This window comes from Ursus americanus, chromosome 24 (assembly GCF_024610735.1).
Source record: "Ursus americanus isolate L20-20 chromosome 24, mUrsAme1.1.p, whole genome shotgun sequence".
NCBI lineage: Eukaryota > Metazoa > Chordata > Mammalia > Carnivora > Ursidae > Ursus > Ursus americanus.
Genome location: NC_142150.1, coordinates 37,156,011 through 37,173,291, shown reverse-complemented (window position 1 = coordinate 37,173,291; position 17,281 = coordinate 37,156,011). Strand labels below are relative to the sequence as shown.

Here is a 17,281-nt window from a genome sequence, read left to right as displayed (position 1 = left end):
AAGGTTAGCTTCGTTTCCAGGAAAGCCGTTTAAGAGAGAAAGGAAGGTTCTCGGGGGATTCTGGGGTCAGGAGGGGCGCTGTGGTGTGAAGCACGTGTTGTGTCCATGCTCATGTTCGTTTTTTGGTGGGGGAGGGGCTTCTGATACATCTCAGAGGATCTCAGAGGGACTGTAGCCCCACCCCCACCCTGCTCCAGACCGCTGCCCTAGAACTGGGGCCTGGCCCTGCTCTCCTGGCTTTGGGAGCTGCATGTTTGGATTAGAAGTCCCGAAATGCTTTCATCTCCATCCGCCGTCTGTCCCCTCCTATCAGCCGTGTGCTGGACACAATACATACGTTCTCTCATTTTATTCTTGAAACAACCTGGCTTTTAGCTGTCCAGCCGAGCAGCTTCCCTGCACCCCCATGGAGCCTCAGGCCTCCTTTGCAGTCCAGGGTACGAGGTTGCAGCTCAGAATCCCAGCTGTGGCACTTAGGAGGGTGGGACCCTTGGCCAGATGATTTGACTTCTCTCTGTTGCAGTTGCTCAGAAGTTGGGGATGTTGTATTTATTTAGGGACTTCGTAAAGCTTAAGTGAATTAGAATGTAGAGAAGTTTGTAGAATGGTGGGTGCATGGGACACATGCTGTGTATATTGTGCCTGCTGCTGTCACTCCAGTTGCTGCCTGCCCCTACTGCCGCCCCTCCCCCTACTGCTGCTCCCCCACTGCCGCCCCTCCCCCTGTTGCCACCCCACCTGCTACTGCTGCTCCTGCTGCTGCTCCTGCCATTGCTGTGCTAGTCCTAGCACTCCCGCTCTGACCACCTCCTACCCCCACTCCTGCTACTGCCATGGAGGCTGCCGCCACGTCTGCTGGCTCTCCTCCCACGGCTACTCGTCCCGCTGCTACCGCGACGACTTTCACTACCACTGCAGCTGACCCTTGAACAACTCAGGTTGGAACTGTGCGGGTCCGCTTACACACAGGTGTTTTTCAGTAAACACGGTACAGTACTGTGAGTGTATTTTCTGCTCTGATTTTCTGAATGACGCTTTCTTTTCCGGAGGTGGCTGGATTGTCGAAATATAATAGACAGGACATATCCACATACGTCTTGATCACCTGTTGATGTTATCGGTGAGGCTTCTGGTCAATGGGCTATTGGTAGTTAAATTTGGGGGAAGTCAGAAGTTGTACACAGATTTGCAACTGCTGGGGGTGGTACCCGTACCCTCTGCGTCATTCGAGGCCAGCGGTACCGTGCCCACCACTCCTGCCAGCACCGCCGTCAGCACCGTGACTGTTTCTGCCAGCACTTCTGCTGCTGCACTGCCGCCTTGCCTTTACCCTGACGGCTATTTCCGTCCTCCACCATCTGCTCTCCCCGGAGGCTCCCTCCGCACAGTCGGGCTCCCTCCAGGAAGCCTCTGCTGCCCAGCCCTGGCCCCGCAGGTGAGTGACCTCGCTTGGCCATGCTTCCCGGCTCTGGCACAGCTCTGTGATCGTGGAGGTGTTTATGCATTTGTCTCTCTCGGCTAGATTTTCATTTCGAGGGCGGGGCCCTGTACTCAGTGTTGTTGTTCCCCCTTTTACCTTATGTCAGGTGCTGCTAAGGGGCAGACTGAGAGGTTCAACCCTGGGGCTCAGTCCAGAGCCTGGTCTCTGATTGTCCTCGGAAGACAAAAGCAGGGGGATGACAGACTTGGTTATTTTGGACAAAATGGAATGGAGAGCTGCCACCCCTGCCGCATCTCTCAGACGGGGCTCAGCTGCCTTGTAGGCAAACCTTTTGGCAGTAGGTCTCAGCTGGGGGATTCTCGGAGGGCTCACCTTTTCTGGACCCGTATTGTCAGGCTCATGCGTTTTGTATTTAGGGTCCAGGAGCAGTTGGTTCTAGGTATGTGAAGGGAAATCGTTTGGTGGTGTCATCAGTGCCTCTTGCATCCTACATGAACTTGAGCCCTTTGACGGTCCACGCATGGGCTTGTGTCTGGGGTCAAGGGTCCAGACTCCTTGTCCCTTCTGCTGTTGAAGGTTGCTTGGCCTTAGAGCGCTGACCAGGGCAGCCGCCTGGGGGCACTGTGGCTACATTAGTCTCTCCAGGAACACTGGCGCCAGGACAGCTCGCCACCAGGGGACAGCAGGCAGGTTCTGTTATCCCCGTTCTAGTTCTGCAGACGGCAAGCAAGCTCAGAGTGCCTTGGCTTCAGGCCACCCAGTAAGTAATGGAGCTGGGACTTTAAGCCATCCAATTTCAGAGACCAAGCTGACAGCCCTGTCTTCTATGGAGACAACAGGCAGCTGACAACCTGCTCCACAGTTTTCTGGGAGTGTAGAGTTGTGACTAAGTGTGGGCTCTGGAGTCAGAAGCTGAGTTTGGATCCCAAGTCAACAGATCTCTTTGACCGTGTCAGTGTCTCGGTTTCCGAAACCCTGACCATCCGGTGCCTCTTCACAGGGTTGCTGGGGGTTAAGTGAGCGAACACAGGCAGAGAGCACACAGCGTTGGCTGCGGCTTCCCTGCTTCTGTCGGCACTGGCATCTAGTGACACTCTAGGGGTCACGGTGGCCCCTGATGCTCGACACCTACCTGTGTTATGAAGATGAAGGCTCTGGAACCTGGGTCAGTGAGGGGGGTGGCAGCGTATGGACGGCTAGGACCACAGGATGACTTCCGAGAGGTGCAGCTGGGCAGGAGGGGGCGTGCAGCTGTCCCGCACATCAGGGAGGTCTGGGGAGGGGTGACAATTCACTAGGTGGACCAAGAGCAGAGAGCAGAGTAGGGGTGGCTGGTGAAGGAGGGGACGTTGCAGCCCGCCTGCCCTGGCTGCAGGAGGAGGGCCGGGAAGGGAGAACGGACCATGGGGACGGTGGGGGGCAAGAAGGCTGGAGAACTGCCCAGCAGACTGTATGTAGGAGAGGAAGTTTACAGTCTCAACCAGCAGCGTGAAGTCAAAGATCTCACCCGAAGACTTTCAGCAGTGGGAACAGGTCTTTAACAAAATTTTTAAAATTTCTTATTGTGAAACATTGGTTCAAAAGTGTCTCAAACATACCTTTGCCATTTAAAGAATAATAAACACCCTATATCCAGCACCCAGCTTAAGAAGAACAGTATGGGGGCTCTCTGTGTTCTTCCATGAATGCAGAGGAAGCCACTACCCTGAGAGAGGGGTGGGTCATTCCTTTGCTTTTCTTTTGAATTTTACCGCTGTATTATGTGTGTGTGTGGGGGGTGGTTGCTTATTTTTGAACTTTATGTACATGAAATCATTCAGCTTGCTTTCTTTGATTTCATTTCCTCAGTATTGTTCTTGAGATGTACCTGTGTTGACACATGTGGTTATGGTTCATTCACTGTCGTGCAAAGGCAGCGGCCGCACGAAATTCCCACCAGGCTGCTGGAACAGTGCTCCTTGGAGATGGAAGCCGTCCCCTCCCATGCGGGTCCCGCGTGGCCCACTCCTTGCAGGGCAGGGGTGCCCGCCATGGCGCTGCGGTGCATCAAGCTGCAGAAGCATGAGGCACAGCTCCGCCATCGTCACCCGGGGAAGGGACACAGTAAATATGTGGCTGAACCTTGGTTCCAGCCCTAATCTGCCAGATCGTTCACTTGGGAATGCTGCCCCCCGATACAGTCCTGGGTCCATGGTCCAGACTGTGCTCTCATAGCTGTTGGACACAGCCAGCCAGTGGCAGGACTTACTGCATTGCGTCCTTGCTCGGAGAAGCAGCAGCCCCTTCTGACCTCATTAGGGGGCTGGGGTCCGAGCTTTGTAATTGATTGGTGCCTTAGGCACTTGGCAATGGCTGGACTCCATGGAGCCTTGGAAGAGGCCAGCTCCGTGTTCGGGGAGGCCAGCCTGCAAGTGACAAACTCAAACAGGTTACCCCTTCCCTGTGGTTCATTGTGGAATTCCATCATTGGAGTACAGCCCAATGCACGGGTAGGTCCTGCTGATAACAGACACACGGGGTGTTGCTAATTTTTCCATTATAAACAATGTTTCTGTGAATATTCCGGAGCAAGGGTTTTTCCTAGGATATTAACTGAGGAGGGGGTTTATTAGATAATACTATAGCTAATGACAAGCTCTTTATCAACATGGTTGTATCAGTTTGCGCTGTGATTTACCACGTGGATGAGCGTTCCTGGCCTCATACTCTTCACCAACCCTTAGTATTTGCTCAACTCTTAAATTTTTGCTAGTCTGGTGGGTGTATAATGCCGCCTTGAAGTTCAATTTTCACATCCATGATGACTAGTGAGGTTAAGCATCTCCACCCACATCCAGGCCATCTAGCTTTTACAAAGTGCCTGTTCTGCGATTTAGCTTGTCATCGTCTGATTTATAGCTTTATTCATACAGATATGTACACTTCTTTAATACTAACCCTTTGCCCAGGTGTTGCAGCCGTCTTCCCAGTGTGTGCCTTTGCCTTCTCACTCTATAACATCTTGTGATTTTGGTTTGCAAAATGCTCATTTTATTGTGACCATGAGAATTCCTTGAGACTGGCTGGAATCACATTTTTTTTCCAGACAGGATGTGCATTTGCTCCTGTCCGAAGCTCAGGGATCACTTTAAACGCAGCCCCACCCCTGCCCCAGTCTACGAATTTGGACCGCACACACTAGAGAAGAGGGAATCGTAATTCTCAGGGGAGTATTTTTTTTTTTTAAGATTTTATTTGACAGAGACAGAGACAGCCAGCGAGAGAGGGAACACAAGCAGGGGGAGTGGGAGAGGAAGAAGCAGGCTCACAGCGGAGGAGCCTGATGTGGGGCTCGATCTCATAACACTGGGATCACGCCCTGAGCTGAAGGCAGACGCCCAACCGCTGTGCCACCCAGGTGCCCCACTTTTTTTTTTCTCTCAATCTATCCAGCATGGAGATCATGATAGGCAAGACCCCCTGCTGCACTTCTCTGTGCAGTGGGCTTGTTTCTCCTTCGCTCCCGTCCTGAGGATGAAGCCCTGTGAAGCCCCAGTTTCTGTCGGAGGCCTGGAGAGGGACTCCCCATCTTTGGCAGGCTCTGAGCTTGACCTGTAGTCCCCAGTACTCATTCAAGCAGAACGTCGAGGTCACCAGGGTTCCACAGAAGCCCCAGAATAGAAGCTGGTTTTACTTCTCAGACTTTTTGCTTTTATTTTTGGCCCACGTGCATGTTTTTACCCCTCTCGTGTTGCTCAGCAATGATTTATTTATTTATTTATTTATTTTTTAAAATATTTTATTTATTTATTTGACAGAGATAGAGACAGCCAGCGAGAGAGGGAACACAAGCAGGGGGAGTGGGAGAGGAAGAAGCAGGCTCGTAGCAGAAGAGCCTGATGTGGGGCTCGATCCCAGATCGCCAGGATCACGCCCTGAGCCGAAGGCAGACGCTTAACCGCTATGCCACCCAGGCGCCCCTCAGCAATGATTTAAACATGTTTTTAAAGTGTGTATACAATCTGGCATTTTAGTTGTTTACTTCCAAAGGTTGATCCGGGCACGTAGTCTCCCTGCTGCTGGGACAGAAGTGGCACTTTTATAGAAAATGCCCTGACAGAGATGCCCGGGCCTGTGGCCACACTTTGTGACTTCAGCTCTAGTAAAATGTGACACCCCAGACTGTGGAGTATTCTCCCCACTCCTTGCAGGCAAAGCACGTGGACTTGATCCCGTCATAGTGGAAGTGTCGCAGAGCCCGGGGGAGGTGGAGAGGTGGAGAGATGGGCGAGTCCCCCGGGCCTTACCTCGCTGCAGCCACAGCCCTTACCCCCCTCCCCAGAAGGGCAGGAAGACAGCAAACCTGAGAGGCCCCCGAGCGGCTCTGCTTCCGGCTCCAGGTCAGCACAAGCGGTTTGTTATCAGCCCCATCGGGCCTGACCCAACTGCCCAGGTTCCTGCTCGCGCTAGAAGGCGGCTGAGGGGAGGGAAGAAGTTTTGCATTGGGCAAAGTTCGGACTAGATTTTGAGATCCAGGAAAGTCAAAGCTGAGATTGCCCCTCTCCAGGGAGAGCAAGGGAACCTGGTGCAGCAGTGACCCTCGCCGTTCATACATTTTGGCCGTTTGTTTCGGTCAACAGAACCCTGGGACATAGAAGTATTGACAAAATCTGTATGAGGACTGATGGCCAAAGTTATCAAAATTCTTGTACCTGTGTACCCTTGACAGGAAGGAAACACCTGAATTGCCTCGTCAGTTATCACAAAAAAGCCAACGGATACTTTTATGATTACGTAGGGTAAGGCAGTGTTTGCCCTAGTCACAGAGAAAGAGGGGAGGGGAAAATTGTAGTTACCCAATCCTCTGGAAGCACCAGCTGGAAGAGCTCCACCGAGGAAGAGGGCAGAGGCCGACTCGGTGGGGAAGCTGCCCCTGACTTGGGAGAGCTTTCCCCAGAGAAGCCGTTCAGGAGAGCGGATAAGAGACACAAAGAGGCAGTTTATAAGACACAAGTGGCTCTAAAGATGCTTGGCTGCTCATCAAAGAGATACGTCTAAAAAATTTTGAGAAAGATTATTTTAAGACTTTAAGTAGTGGGGCTCGAACGCCTACTCCTGCGATCGAGTCACACGCTCCAGAGACCGAGCCGGCCAGGCGCCCCCGAGAGGCCAGTTTACATCAGCAGGGCTGCTTGGCTGAGGGTGCTCGGGTGGCAAAGCTCCACCCCGATCCTGATCTGTGGTGGCAAGGTTGTGGGGGGACCGGCCCCCCGTGTTCCCACAGAGCCAGACAGAACTGCCCGAGCCAGAGCTGTGCCCTTCTGACTTCTGAGAAAATAATATACGAAGAATGACGTGCTTCAGGGAGGATAGCCAGCGTGCAGCACTGGTGATAGATCTGGTTTCCATCAAAAGGAGAAGAAACTGTGATGCATTTCACCACAACATGGAAGACAAGGCGCGTATTAAAAGTGATAGGAAGTAATAGAAGATGTCTACCTTTGTGGTAAAAAATACCCTGGAAAGATAAGTCAGTTACATAATGGGATTCCATTCGGTATCTAGAGAGTCAGGCTTCTTTAAACCCAGCATCGGTGCGATTCACAGCACCGCCCTTCCGTGTAGTTTGAAATGCTTCCTTGAGCTTCGATGCTGATGGCAGCGGTGAGGAGGAAGAGTTGGCGGCGGGTAGAGGAACCCGCTCCCCGACCCCTGAAGAGCCAGCCAGCCTGGCTCCTCCAACCAAAACCAAGCCAAGAATCCTCACACGTCCACACTGGCCCCGAGTACGTGCTGTAGCCCCTGGCCAGGCCAGGAAGGTGGGCAGGACCGGCCATCCCCAGTCAAGGATGGGAAGACGGGCCCAGAGAAGGGAAGCTACGCAGCTAACTTCCACAGTGAGTGTCTGGACCCTCTGGCCTGCGTGTTCTAGTCCTCCGCCTCCAGCTAGAGAAGCCTGAGGGGCAGCATTTCCCCATAGCCCCCCCTCATCTGGACTATAAACTCACCTTCATATAAAACAAAAACAAAACCATGAAGTTTGGGGCAGGGGAAAGAATTCTAGTAACAGCAACACTGACTGAACACTAGGTACCATTTTAAGGATTCTTATCTGTTAGGTTATTTAACACCCCTGTGGGGATGGGTATTCTCCCCATTTTACAGATGAGGAAACAGGCCTAGAAAAGTTCAGTAACTCAACAGCACACAGCTAGTAAGAGCCAGAACCAGGGTTGTAATGAAGCAGCCCGGCTTGGGAGTCTCTGTAGAGATGGAAAAGAGGGAGTAGGCCAGAACGGAGGGGCGCCCGCACAGTGTCAAGGCCGCTGGCCTGACTCGAGCACCCCAGCTTCCTCTCACAGCTCATGCCCACCGAAGCCCTTCAGAAAAAGTCAAAGGCCAGATTTTGACCCCCTACCAGATTATTCTCTTTTCACCAGAGGCTGAACCCTACTCCTACCCCTCACCCCTTCCCATTGCTACCCCTTCCCAGCCTAGATGTACAGTTTGGTCTGGAAAGGTCTTTGCACCAAGTCCGAGGTGAAGGCCCAGGTCCTACACGGGCAGACGAAGGGCGGCAGCACCGCCAGTGCCAGGACTGACCCTCTGGTGGCCGTGCCCACTGTGCCAGCCAGCCTGGGCGGGGCCTAGTCCCGGGGGACCAGGGGAGGGAGAGGCTGGCGCTGAGAGCAGCAGCCCCGCATCCTTTAGTGGGAAGCTGGGAGGCTCAGAGCAAGACTGAGGAGCTCTTTGAAGTTGGGCTCAGCTCTTTTGGCCCCAGGAAATCCGGGCTCCCCTGAGCCCCAAGGGCAGCTGAGCAGCGTGCCTGGAGGGCGCCCGGTCAGAAGCCCCGTGTCCGGGGCTGGGGCCCCACCCTCTCAGTTCCCCTTTCCTAACCCGTGCTGCTCGGACTAGGCCAGGGTTTTACCGTGCGCAACCTTCACTTGTCTGGTCTCTGTCTGGAACACCAGCTGGCCTCGCTGAGGGGCAAAGTCTCCCAAATTCAGTCTTGGGAGACACCGGACTCTACCCCGGGTGCAGCCCATGTTACCCGTAGAAGAGGCCACACTTCTGAAAGGACAGAAGGATGCTAAGGATCACCCTTCTAGGAAGAAATCATCCTAGTCGCCGCAAACAGCTTTCCACACGCGCTTGGTAGGCCTGAGACGGCGGTTTATTGAGCCCCTTCACCCTCTGTTGTCTTCCTGGAGCTTCTGCGCTTGGCTTGGGTAAGGCCCGCGAAAACACCGACCCCGAGGACCAGGGCCACAGCCACCAGCAGAAGGACCACCCAGAGCAGAGGCCTCTGGTCAGTGTTCCTGGGGGACCCTGCCGGAGAGAAGGGGTTTGAAGCCTTGCAGGGCTGAGCGAGGCCCCTCCAAGCGGTCTCCGCCCCCCGGACCTTTGTGATCACACCGGGCAGAGCTGAAGCTGCCCGTCTCCTGCCTGCACGGTGGCCGAGCGTCCCCTGGCAGCACAGGGGGCCAAGGCCTGAGGGTCAGTCCACAGCCCTGGTACCTGTGGTCCTCGGCAGAGGCTCCTGCCTGTAAAAGCCCTCGAAGCCCACGGGCCCTGGAGAGCTCACGAGGTTCTGGCGCTCGGCAGCTTTGCTGTGGGGGGTGTAGGCTCGTCGCTGTCCTGGGCAGGGGGGGAGGGGCGTACAGCCTGGTCTCCAGCCCCTGGTTGCCCAGGAGCCAGAACAGGCCTGCGGACGTGAGAATGAAGCCCCCAGCCCCCACGGTGTCCCAGCCCAGACTCACTCGCAGGCCCAGAGCTGCATGTCGTGGAGCACGTCTCCAACTCCGAAGGGGAGCAGGCGGAGGCGCTGCAGAAGAAGTAAACCTGGCGGGAAAAGAGAAGGTCAGGGCGCGGGGCCGGCTCAGACCCACAGTAGCAAGCACGAGGGCGGGGACGCAGGGACCCAGGGCCCAGGACCCAGGCCACATTTGCTGCCAGGCAGGCAGGCAGAGGGAGGTCTGGCCGGGTGGACCAGGACCAAGCCTGCAGCCTCTCCTGCTGAGGCTCAGAGCCATAGGTGTGGCTTCCCCATTCGAAGCTGTGCCTTCCTCCTTCACCATGGCCAAGCCCGCAGGGGAGTTCCTTGCAGGCCGGCAACACCGCACGTGACCGAGCCCCAGCCCTTGGCTGCTCACCAGTGCTCCCCTGACTACAGAGTCCCCACCCCCCGCCCCACCGGGACTGGATTCTGAGGAGGGGCCGCTTCACCAGACCGCAGGGCCCATGCCCCAGTGACTGGGGACCAAGTGGGGGACAGGTTACCCCTGCTTCCAGAAACAAGGCCAGGGGCAGCTCCCAGAGGGAGTAGAAACAAGAGGAGCGGGTGGAGCTGCACCAGCCCCTGGAGGCCCAACCAACGGATACGCCTTCGTCCCGCAGGTGAGGGTCACGGCCCCAGGAGAGGCTCACGGTAGAGACAGAATTAAGGCACCCTACACAGGGCTAACCAGTGGAGCCTGTCCACGCCTGGTGTAATAACTTGCAGCTACTTACAGAGAGGTAGGGATTGTTCAGAACAAGTCATAGGGTAGCTTGTGGCCTATGGGGGCCACTTGTGTGTTCTGTAGAAAACACAAGTATATACCCAAAGTTTATTCATTTACCCACCGGAGAAGCTGCTTGGTTATCAACTTTCAAAGCAGATTTACGTGGAACACACGGCTTCCAGAGTCAGAAGCAAAGGCACTCTAGAACATCGTGACCAGGTTCAGATCCAGGGTTGCTGCCATCCACTTTCCTTCCTCCCTCTTGAAGGCTTCGTGGGTCGCCTCTGACTGCCCCCCTCCACGCAGCCCCGAGCGGGACGTCTGCTATAGCTCGCAGGGTGCTGGAGGGCTCCGGGGACCGGCTTACATGGAACAGACAGGGAAGCAGGCAGGAAGAGGCGTGGGACGCTTCTTACCCATCCCCCGAGGGCCCTCCGGGAGCCAGGGTCCAGGAGGGCGAAGGTGGCAACGGTGAAACGCCGGTAGTGGGATGGGAAGGACAGCTCTGCCCCGTCCAAGGCTACCAATTGGGTCCTGTAGTTGTCTCCATCGAAAGGACACCTGGGAAGGAAAGAAGTCGAGGAGGCCACAGAGGGATGGGGTGTCAGGGGGAGGAGGAGCCCCGGGACCAGCGGAGCACCCTCTACCACTCACCCGTCGGACAGGATGGGCCACTGAGGCTGCTGGAAGGGGCTGGCACCGGGAGTGGCCCAGCACTGGTGCAGCAGCAGGACCAGACCGGGGTCTGCCCTCTGCAGGAGCCGGACCTCCACCGGGACAGGCTCGCGGAGCAGCCTCACGATGGGGTAGTCCCCGGCCTCATAGTAGGAGCGGAAAGTCTCATCTGCGGGGCGAGGGGCTCGTGAGCCTCAGTGGGCTATGGGGGGGGGGCGGGCAGGAAGAGGAGGCCCAGGGACCCCATACCCTGGGCAATCCGCAGCTGGAGCCGCAGGGGCCCGGACTGGGTCACGGGCGCTGGCGAGGGCCATGGGGAGATGGACGCGCGGAGTGGCAGGAAGTCACTGGCGTTGAAGACGCAGCGCACGTGAAGCCTGAGGCCGGGGGCAAGAGCATGCGGGGGAGGGGACACGGCGTCAGGGAGGCCAGCGCGCGTGGCAAGCCAGCCTCCAGCCACGTGGGTGCAACGAGCAGGGCGAGGTCCAGCAGGGCAGCTGGATGCCACCTAGCACGCGCCGGGGGACCGGAGCCCTGCCTGCCTCATCAGCCCCGCACAGCTCAAGCAGGTCCCAGACAGCCCCCAGCGTTGTCACGGGCCTCACAGCGTTAGGCATTGTGCCACTGGGACTGGGGTCTCTCACCAGCCTAAGCGACACCATACTCTTAGTGGGGGGCCCATGCCCGGCACCCCATGTTCTGCAAGGAAAGCTGACCCCATCCACCTTTACCTCCAGCTCCTAAGGGCTCTCCCTTTACCTCTGGGAGGGAGCTTTCCAGCCTGGGCCGGGTGCCCCAGGAAGACGTGCTGCAGCCGGAGACCGGGCCTGGCACAAGCCAGGTGCTAACAGGCATCAGGGATTCCCGCCTGAGCTCAAGGCCTTGTCTGAGGAGCCGCCCACTTGCTCCTAGGGGCTCCAGCTGGTTCCCCTCCCAGCTCCCTTCCTCTGGGAATCCCTGGAGCCCTGCTGAATTCTGGCTAGCTCCCCCAGCTCCTAAATTCCAGGGCCTAAAGCACAGCGGACCTAGCTTCCACCCCCTGGCCTGCAGGTACTTAGGATTTTAAAGCAAAAGATGTTTGGACCCCCACATGAGCAGCCGGCTCAGCCCTCTTGGCAGGTAAGGTGGGGGGGCGGGGGGGAGACGCCTGGGCATCCAGTCGGTGCCAAGCACAGGATCTTAAATACAAGCATGTCAGCTCTGACAGGGTGACCAGGCGGAGGCTGGTACGAGGGCCCCTGCCCTTCAAAGGCAGGTGAGACAAGCACAGGTGCCCTCGGGGGGGCCCCCCCACTGGCACCCTAGGCACCTAGGGCGGTTCAGCCACTGCAGCCCCCGGGCCCAGAGGCCCCTCTCCACCGGAGGTCCTCCCTCAGCTCCTGCCTCCAGCACACCCTCAGAGAGCTTCCGCCCCCAGGTATCTTCTGCCTTATCTGTGGCTTCGTGACCTCTGAAAGGAAGAGGCAGCAACAGCCACACTCACGGCCTCTGCTTTTTCCAGGGGCCTCGGCGGGGATGCTTGTGGCTTCGTTTCTGAGTTTAGTTCTTGGAGGGATAAGGGCCCGTGCTCCTGAGGACCCCGGCCTGCTCACGCACTGCCGTGGCCTCTACCTGTCAGGTTTGGGCAGACCCCACGTCATGCTCCCATCAGCACTGACTGAGGGCCATCCCCCCTGCCTGGCAGGGGGGGCCGGGAAGAGCCCAGAGGCTCTGCGATCACACAGCAGGTAACAGTCTGGACATGAGCCCTGATGGCTCCAAAGCCTGTCCTAAGCTCACCTGTGCTCCCTTCACACCCAAGCCCACAGCCCGGCCTGTTCCAGAAAGGCTCCCCCTCACCGGAAGGTGCCGTCCCGCGTGATGGAGCCCTGTGGCCCCGTTCGGGCCTCGATTTCAGACACCAGCTGATTCTCATAGATGAGCTGGTTGCCAGCCACCTGTGTGGGGGTGTGGACAGCTGGGTGAGGACCTCCCAGGGGGCGGTCCTGGGTGCCTGTCCGCGGCCCTGCGCTTACCTGAACTGTGGTCCCACAGTGGGAGAAAGGGAAGCGGAAGACCACGAAGGACCTGGTCTCCTGGGTCGGGGAGCAGCTGGTGGGGGCATAGGCCAAGTGGATGTTGGCCAGCGTGATCCCGTGCGCCAAGGCTGTTTCCCGGGACACCACCAGGACAAAGTGGCCATTTCTGAAGCACTGGACAGTTGCTGGGACAAAGGTGGATTAAAGAGGCCAGTCAGGCCCCTGAGGTTAGTGTCCATGCAGCATGGACATGGTGGGGGGGTGCTGGGTGACAGTATTTAAGTGTTGCCCTGGGACTCAGGAGACCTGGATTCTCTCTGTGTCAGTGTTAGCTCGAGTAACCCCTGGACAGACCCAGATTTTCTCCTGCATGGGAACTAGAGAATAGGAGCACCACTGAGTTTATCTCTAAGCTGGGCTGTTCCAGGGTGCTGGGCTGGCTCAGTCGGAAGAACATGGAACTCTTGATCTTGGGGTCGTGAGTTCAAGCCCCACATTGGGTGTAAAGATTACTAAGAAAAAATAAACTTAAACCGGGATGTTCTCGATCAAAAGGTAGGGGGACATGTAAAGATAGACCTATTAAGGGGCAGCTGGGTGGCTCAAGTCGGTTTAATGTCTGCCTTCGGCTCAGGTCATGATCTCAGGGTCCTGGGATGGAGCTCAGCAGGGAGTCTGCTTCTCCCTCTCGCCCCCTTCTTGTGCTCTCTCTCAAATAAATAAAATCTTGAGCACTATTACTAGTTCCCTGGGACGACGGTTATCAGCAAGCTGGGATGTACGGGCACCCCATCTAAAGGTCCCTTCAGCAGTCATTCTGGGGCTCAGGCTCTCCTAGGAACAGGGTGGGATGCAGCATGGGGGTGGGGGGGCAGGGGAAGAAGCCCTCCTAGCACTTCAGGGTTCAGGTGTGGACAGCTGTACCTGTGTTGCCATAGTAACAGGGGACCTCTCTGCTGTTGTCATAGCAGCAGCCAGCCCGCTGACAGGCCTCCTTCGAACCTCTTCTCACTCCACAGGGGATGGGCCCGGAGGGCACCTGGCACTGCTCCCGAGGCAGATGTGCACCTGGGGACAGACAGAGTGGGGAAGGCATGAGAAAGGGCCATGCCGGGCAGCAGACTTCCAGGGCAGTAGAGGGAGTTGGCTTCCTGAGCCTAGTCAAGGGCCATCAGGCCACTCGCTGCTCCAGAAGGCCCAGCCACAGAAGTCCTACATACCTGGGTAAGGTGGCTCAGAACCCCCCCAGTGTTCCAGGGTGCCCCACTGGGGTGGAGCCTGGGTGGGATGGGTGGTGGGTCCAGGTCTGAGGGACGGCAAGGTAGGGGTTGCGCGGACAAGGCCATGCTCTGGGGTGGGGTGGAGGGGCCGGGCCTGCGGGGTGGGAAGGGAGAAGCCCGTGTGTGGAGCCAGGTGGGCGTCCGGAGTCCAGGTGTGGCCAGGTTTAGGACAGATCAGAGTGACGTCTCGTGTTGCATCAACTCGACCGTCGGGCAGCACGGCTTCGATGAACACCCTCAGGTGGGAGCGCCCATCCTGCACGTGAGAGGGAGACAGGGGAGCAGGGAGGGGGGCGCCCAGCATCCCAGGCAGAGGAGGGGGGTCAGGCAGGGAGCTGGATTTGTGGGTTGGTCCCGGGACAGTCCCCTCACCTACCACCCGCCAGCACAAGGGCAGGTGTGACAAGCCCAGCGATGGATTGCGAGCTCCCCCTCCATCCTGAGGCTGTGCGAGGTCCAGCTGGCTCCCAGCTGTGGGGCTTGCCCCCCAGAGCATGAGCGGTCCCTACCTTCTCCAGCACGTGGCAGCCTTTGTAACCAGCAGAGAAGACAGCAGGTCCCAGGGGCTTGGTGGTGACCCAGTGGTAGCAAGCAGAGCAGTTGTTTACCTCAAATTGGTTCCCAAATTCATCTGGGGCAGGGGAGGGAAAGATGGAAGGGAAGCGTCAGAAAGATCTCAAGGTGAGGGGCACCTGGGTGGCTCATCGGTTAAGCGTCTGCCTTTGGCTCAGGTCATGATCCCAGGGTCCTGGGATCGAGTCCTCCACGGGCTCTCTACTCAGCTGGGAGTCTGCTTCTCCCTCTGCCTGCCTCCTCCCCCTGCTTGTGTTCTCTGTGTCAAATAAATAAAATCTTAAAAAAAAAAATATGTTCAGGGGTGAAGCCAGAAGCTGTTGGCATCTGCCGAGAAAACCGCACTCGGGAGCGGGAGGCCGCAGCTTCAGCCCTGGCTTTGCTACCAGCGTGCTGTGTGTTCTCGGACGAGCCCCTTCCTCTCTGGTCTCTTTCCATCTGTAAGGGGGTGGCTTTACTGGTCTGATCTTTCACAGCCACGGCTCCCGGTTAACAGCACACAACAGCAAGCAGGAATGAAGATATGGGGAGCAAAGGTCAGTACGGTCTCAGGCACGAGCTGGGTGTCATACGCCCGTTCTTGTAAGCTCGGCTCTCTGCGTTCCGCAGATGGGCTGCTGAGGCTCGGAGTGGGAGCTTTCCCAGGTGCACACAGTGAGCGGTGGAATGATGGGGAACTGGGATTTCACGGCCGGCCGGTCTGCCGGGTTAACTGGCTGCGGCAGTCATCGGGGGACACGGGCTAGGTGTGTGCCCGCCCTTGTCAGCCCCATGCACCAGGGCGTTCTCTGGGTGCAGGCATGCCCCCTGAACTCCTGCTCAGTGCACGTGGCAAGGTGGGGGTCAGCTTTCCCATCTTACAGATAAGGAAATGGGTTCAGAGAGGTCAGGTCAGTTGTTCAAGAACACAGAGCTTAGAAGCTGCGGATTCAAATACTCCTTTGAAACCCACCCCTCTTTCCTCTGCACCCGGCCAGGCCCAGCAAGGCCCTGCCAGTCAGAGCACTCTGGGGGCCAGTAGCCTGGGCGTCAGCTGAGAGCGGTCGCCGATGCAGAGCCCGGGCCCCCCTGACTCAAGACCCGCAGCTCAGCATGATGGCCCGTGCACACTTCCCTGGGCGACCGGGAAAACTGAGGCTGGCAACTCCCCTTCCTCCCTCCCCCTCCCCAGCGTGGGAGGGAGTGGGGGCCGAGAGACCTCTCCTCTTCTTGTTCCTGCTGCAGGAAAAGGGTCCCAGCCCCCCACTGCAGCCCAGGAAGTGGGGACCACGGTTCAGCCACACTCACCTACCACCTTGAAGCGGATCGTCTGGCCTGGCTGGGGGAACACCCGTAGCTGCATGCCCTTGACCCCACAGTCATAGTGGTGCCACAGGCCTGTGAGACCAGGCTCGGGGTGTGGCCGCTGCCCCAGCCCCAGAGCAGCCAGCAGCAGCAGCGCCATGCAGCGACCCCAGACCCCAGCTGAAGCTCCTGCCATCAGACACACCATGGCAACCACAGCAGTCCCCACGTGAGGCCCAGGACTTATATGGGGGAGGTGGCAAGTGGGAACTTCGAGGGCCAAAGGGCGCCCACCTGGAAGAGCCCTGCCTGGCCGCCGGGGGCTCTGGTGAAATTCCGGCCCTGAAGGCCAGGGAAGGCGTCCTCCAGTCAGGAGCCCTGACGGGCTGCCCCGAAAGCTGCCCCCCACCCTGACTTCCTGCCTTACAGCTGGGGCTTGAGGCTGTCTCAGGGCAGCTCAGCCAGGTGATCCTGGCTGGGAGGCGGGGAGGAGGGAAGCTTCTGGTACAAGGGAGGCTGCAGGTGGGTGGAAGGGCTGGTTCCAAGTCCCTCGTCATCTGCTCCCTGCGCAGGCGGCTCTCTAGGGCCTCCTGCAGGTATAGGGGCTTCTGGGCCACGAGAAGCTGCAGGGGCCGTGGGGGTGGGCAGCGGGCCCCTGGTTAGGTTACGAACAGGGCTTTTGGGGCAGCTGGGCAGGCCCCCTGAGAACGGGCAGACGGATGGGGGTGACAGGCCAGTAGACAGGCCGGTAGCCCCTCACTGGGCCCTCCTGACAATCAGGACGTTTAACGGGGCCATGGCTCTTACTAGTGAAAAATCACAAGAACGGACAAGAAATGTACCGTGGCCTCCCAGATGGAATCCTGGAGCAGAACAGGGACCATAGGTAAAAGCTAAGAATCGGACTTAGGTTTGTAACAGTGGATCAAGAGTGGTTCATTAACTGTAATCCACGTCCTGCCCGAATGTGAGCCGGTCCTCCTGCAGGACACTGGGTGCGGGACGCGTGGGACCTCTGTGCTAATGGACCGGTTCTGAGAAATAAAGTCTATTAACCACCACAAGAAGGCTGGCTCATAGGTGGCAGCGCTTCCCGTGGGCCAGGCAGCCCCAAGGCCTCACCCAAGGTCTCGTCACCGCCCTCCTCATTTGGGGGGGGCACCGCGCCCGGGGGCCCAGCAGAGTCCGGCTCCGCCAGTGACCACTGAGTGTGAGTAAGCAGCAGCAGCTGGGCGGCCTGTGGCTTGGTTGGCAAGGGTCTGGCTCCAACCCGGCCCCTCGCTGTGGCCGGGACACATCACTTTCTGGGATTCACTTTCCTGCTTGTGAACTGGGGAGGAGAAGGCTTACCTCGCAGCGTGGACAGAAAGAAGGACAGTGAAGAATGGGGGAGGGGGCAAGTTCTCGTGGTAATGCTTTAGCACTTGGGGCCGGGAGGGGTGGCAGAAGCGTGAGGGGCACAGGGAGTGGAGGTGGGGGTGTCGTGTTGAGGCAGACGGAATTTGGGGTGATAAGGGCCTAGGGCTG

At 57.8% G+C, this 17,281-nt stretch overlaps 1 protein-coding gene across 1 annotated transcript; it reads right to left on the bottom strand.

Moving 5' to 3' along the window:
• Positions 1-8,592: 8,592 nt before the first annotated feature.
• On the bottom strand, positions 8,593-16,603 carry ZP1 (zona pellucida glycoprotein 1). The gene is given in 13 exon segments (XM_087854929.1): positions 8,593-8,642; positions 8,645-8,749; positions 8,939-9,058; positions 9,181-9,262; positions 10,341-10,485; positions 10,579-10,768; positions 10,849-10,976; positions 12,439-12,536; positions 12,615-12,802; positions 13,542-13,685; positions 13,838-14,153; positions 14,407-14,528; positions 15,758-16,603. Coding segments are annotated over 13 exon segments (1,878 nt in total). The 5' UTR covers positions 15,963-16,603; the 3' UTR covers positions 8,593-8,607.
• Positions 16,604-17,281: the final 678 nt, after the last annotated feature.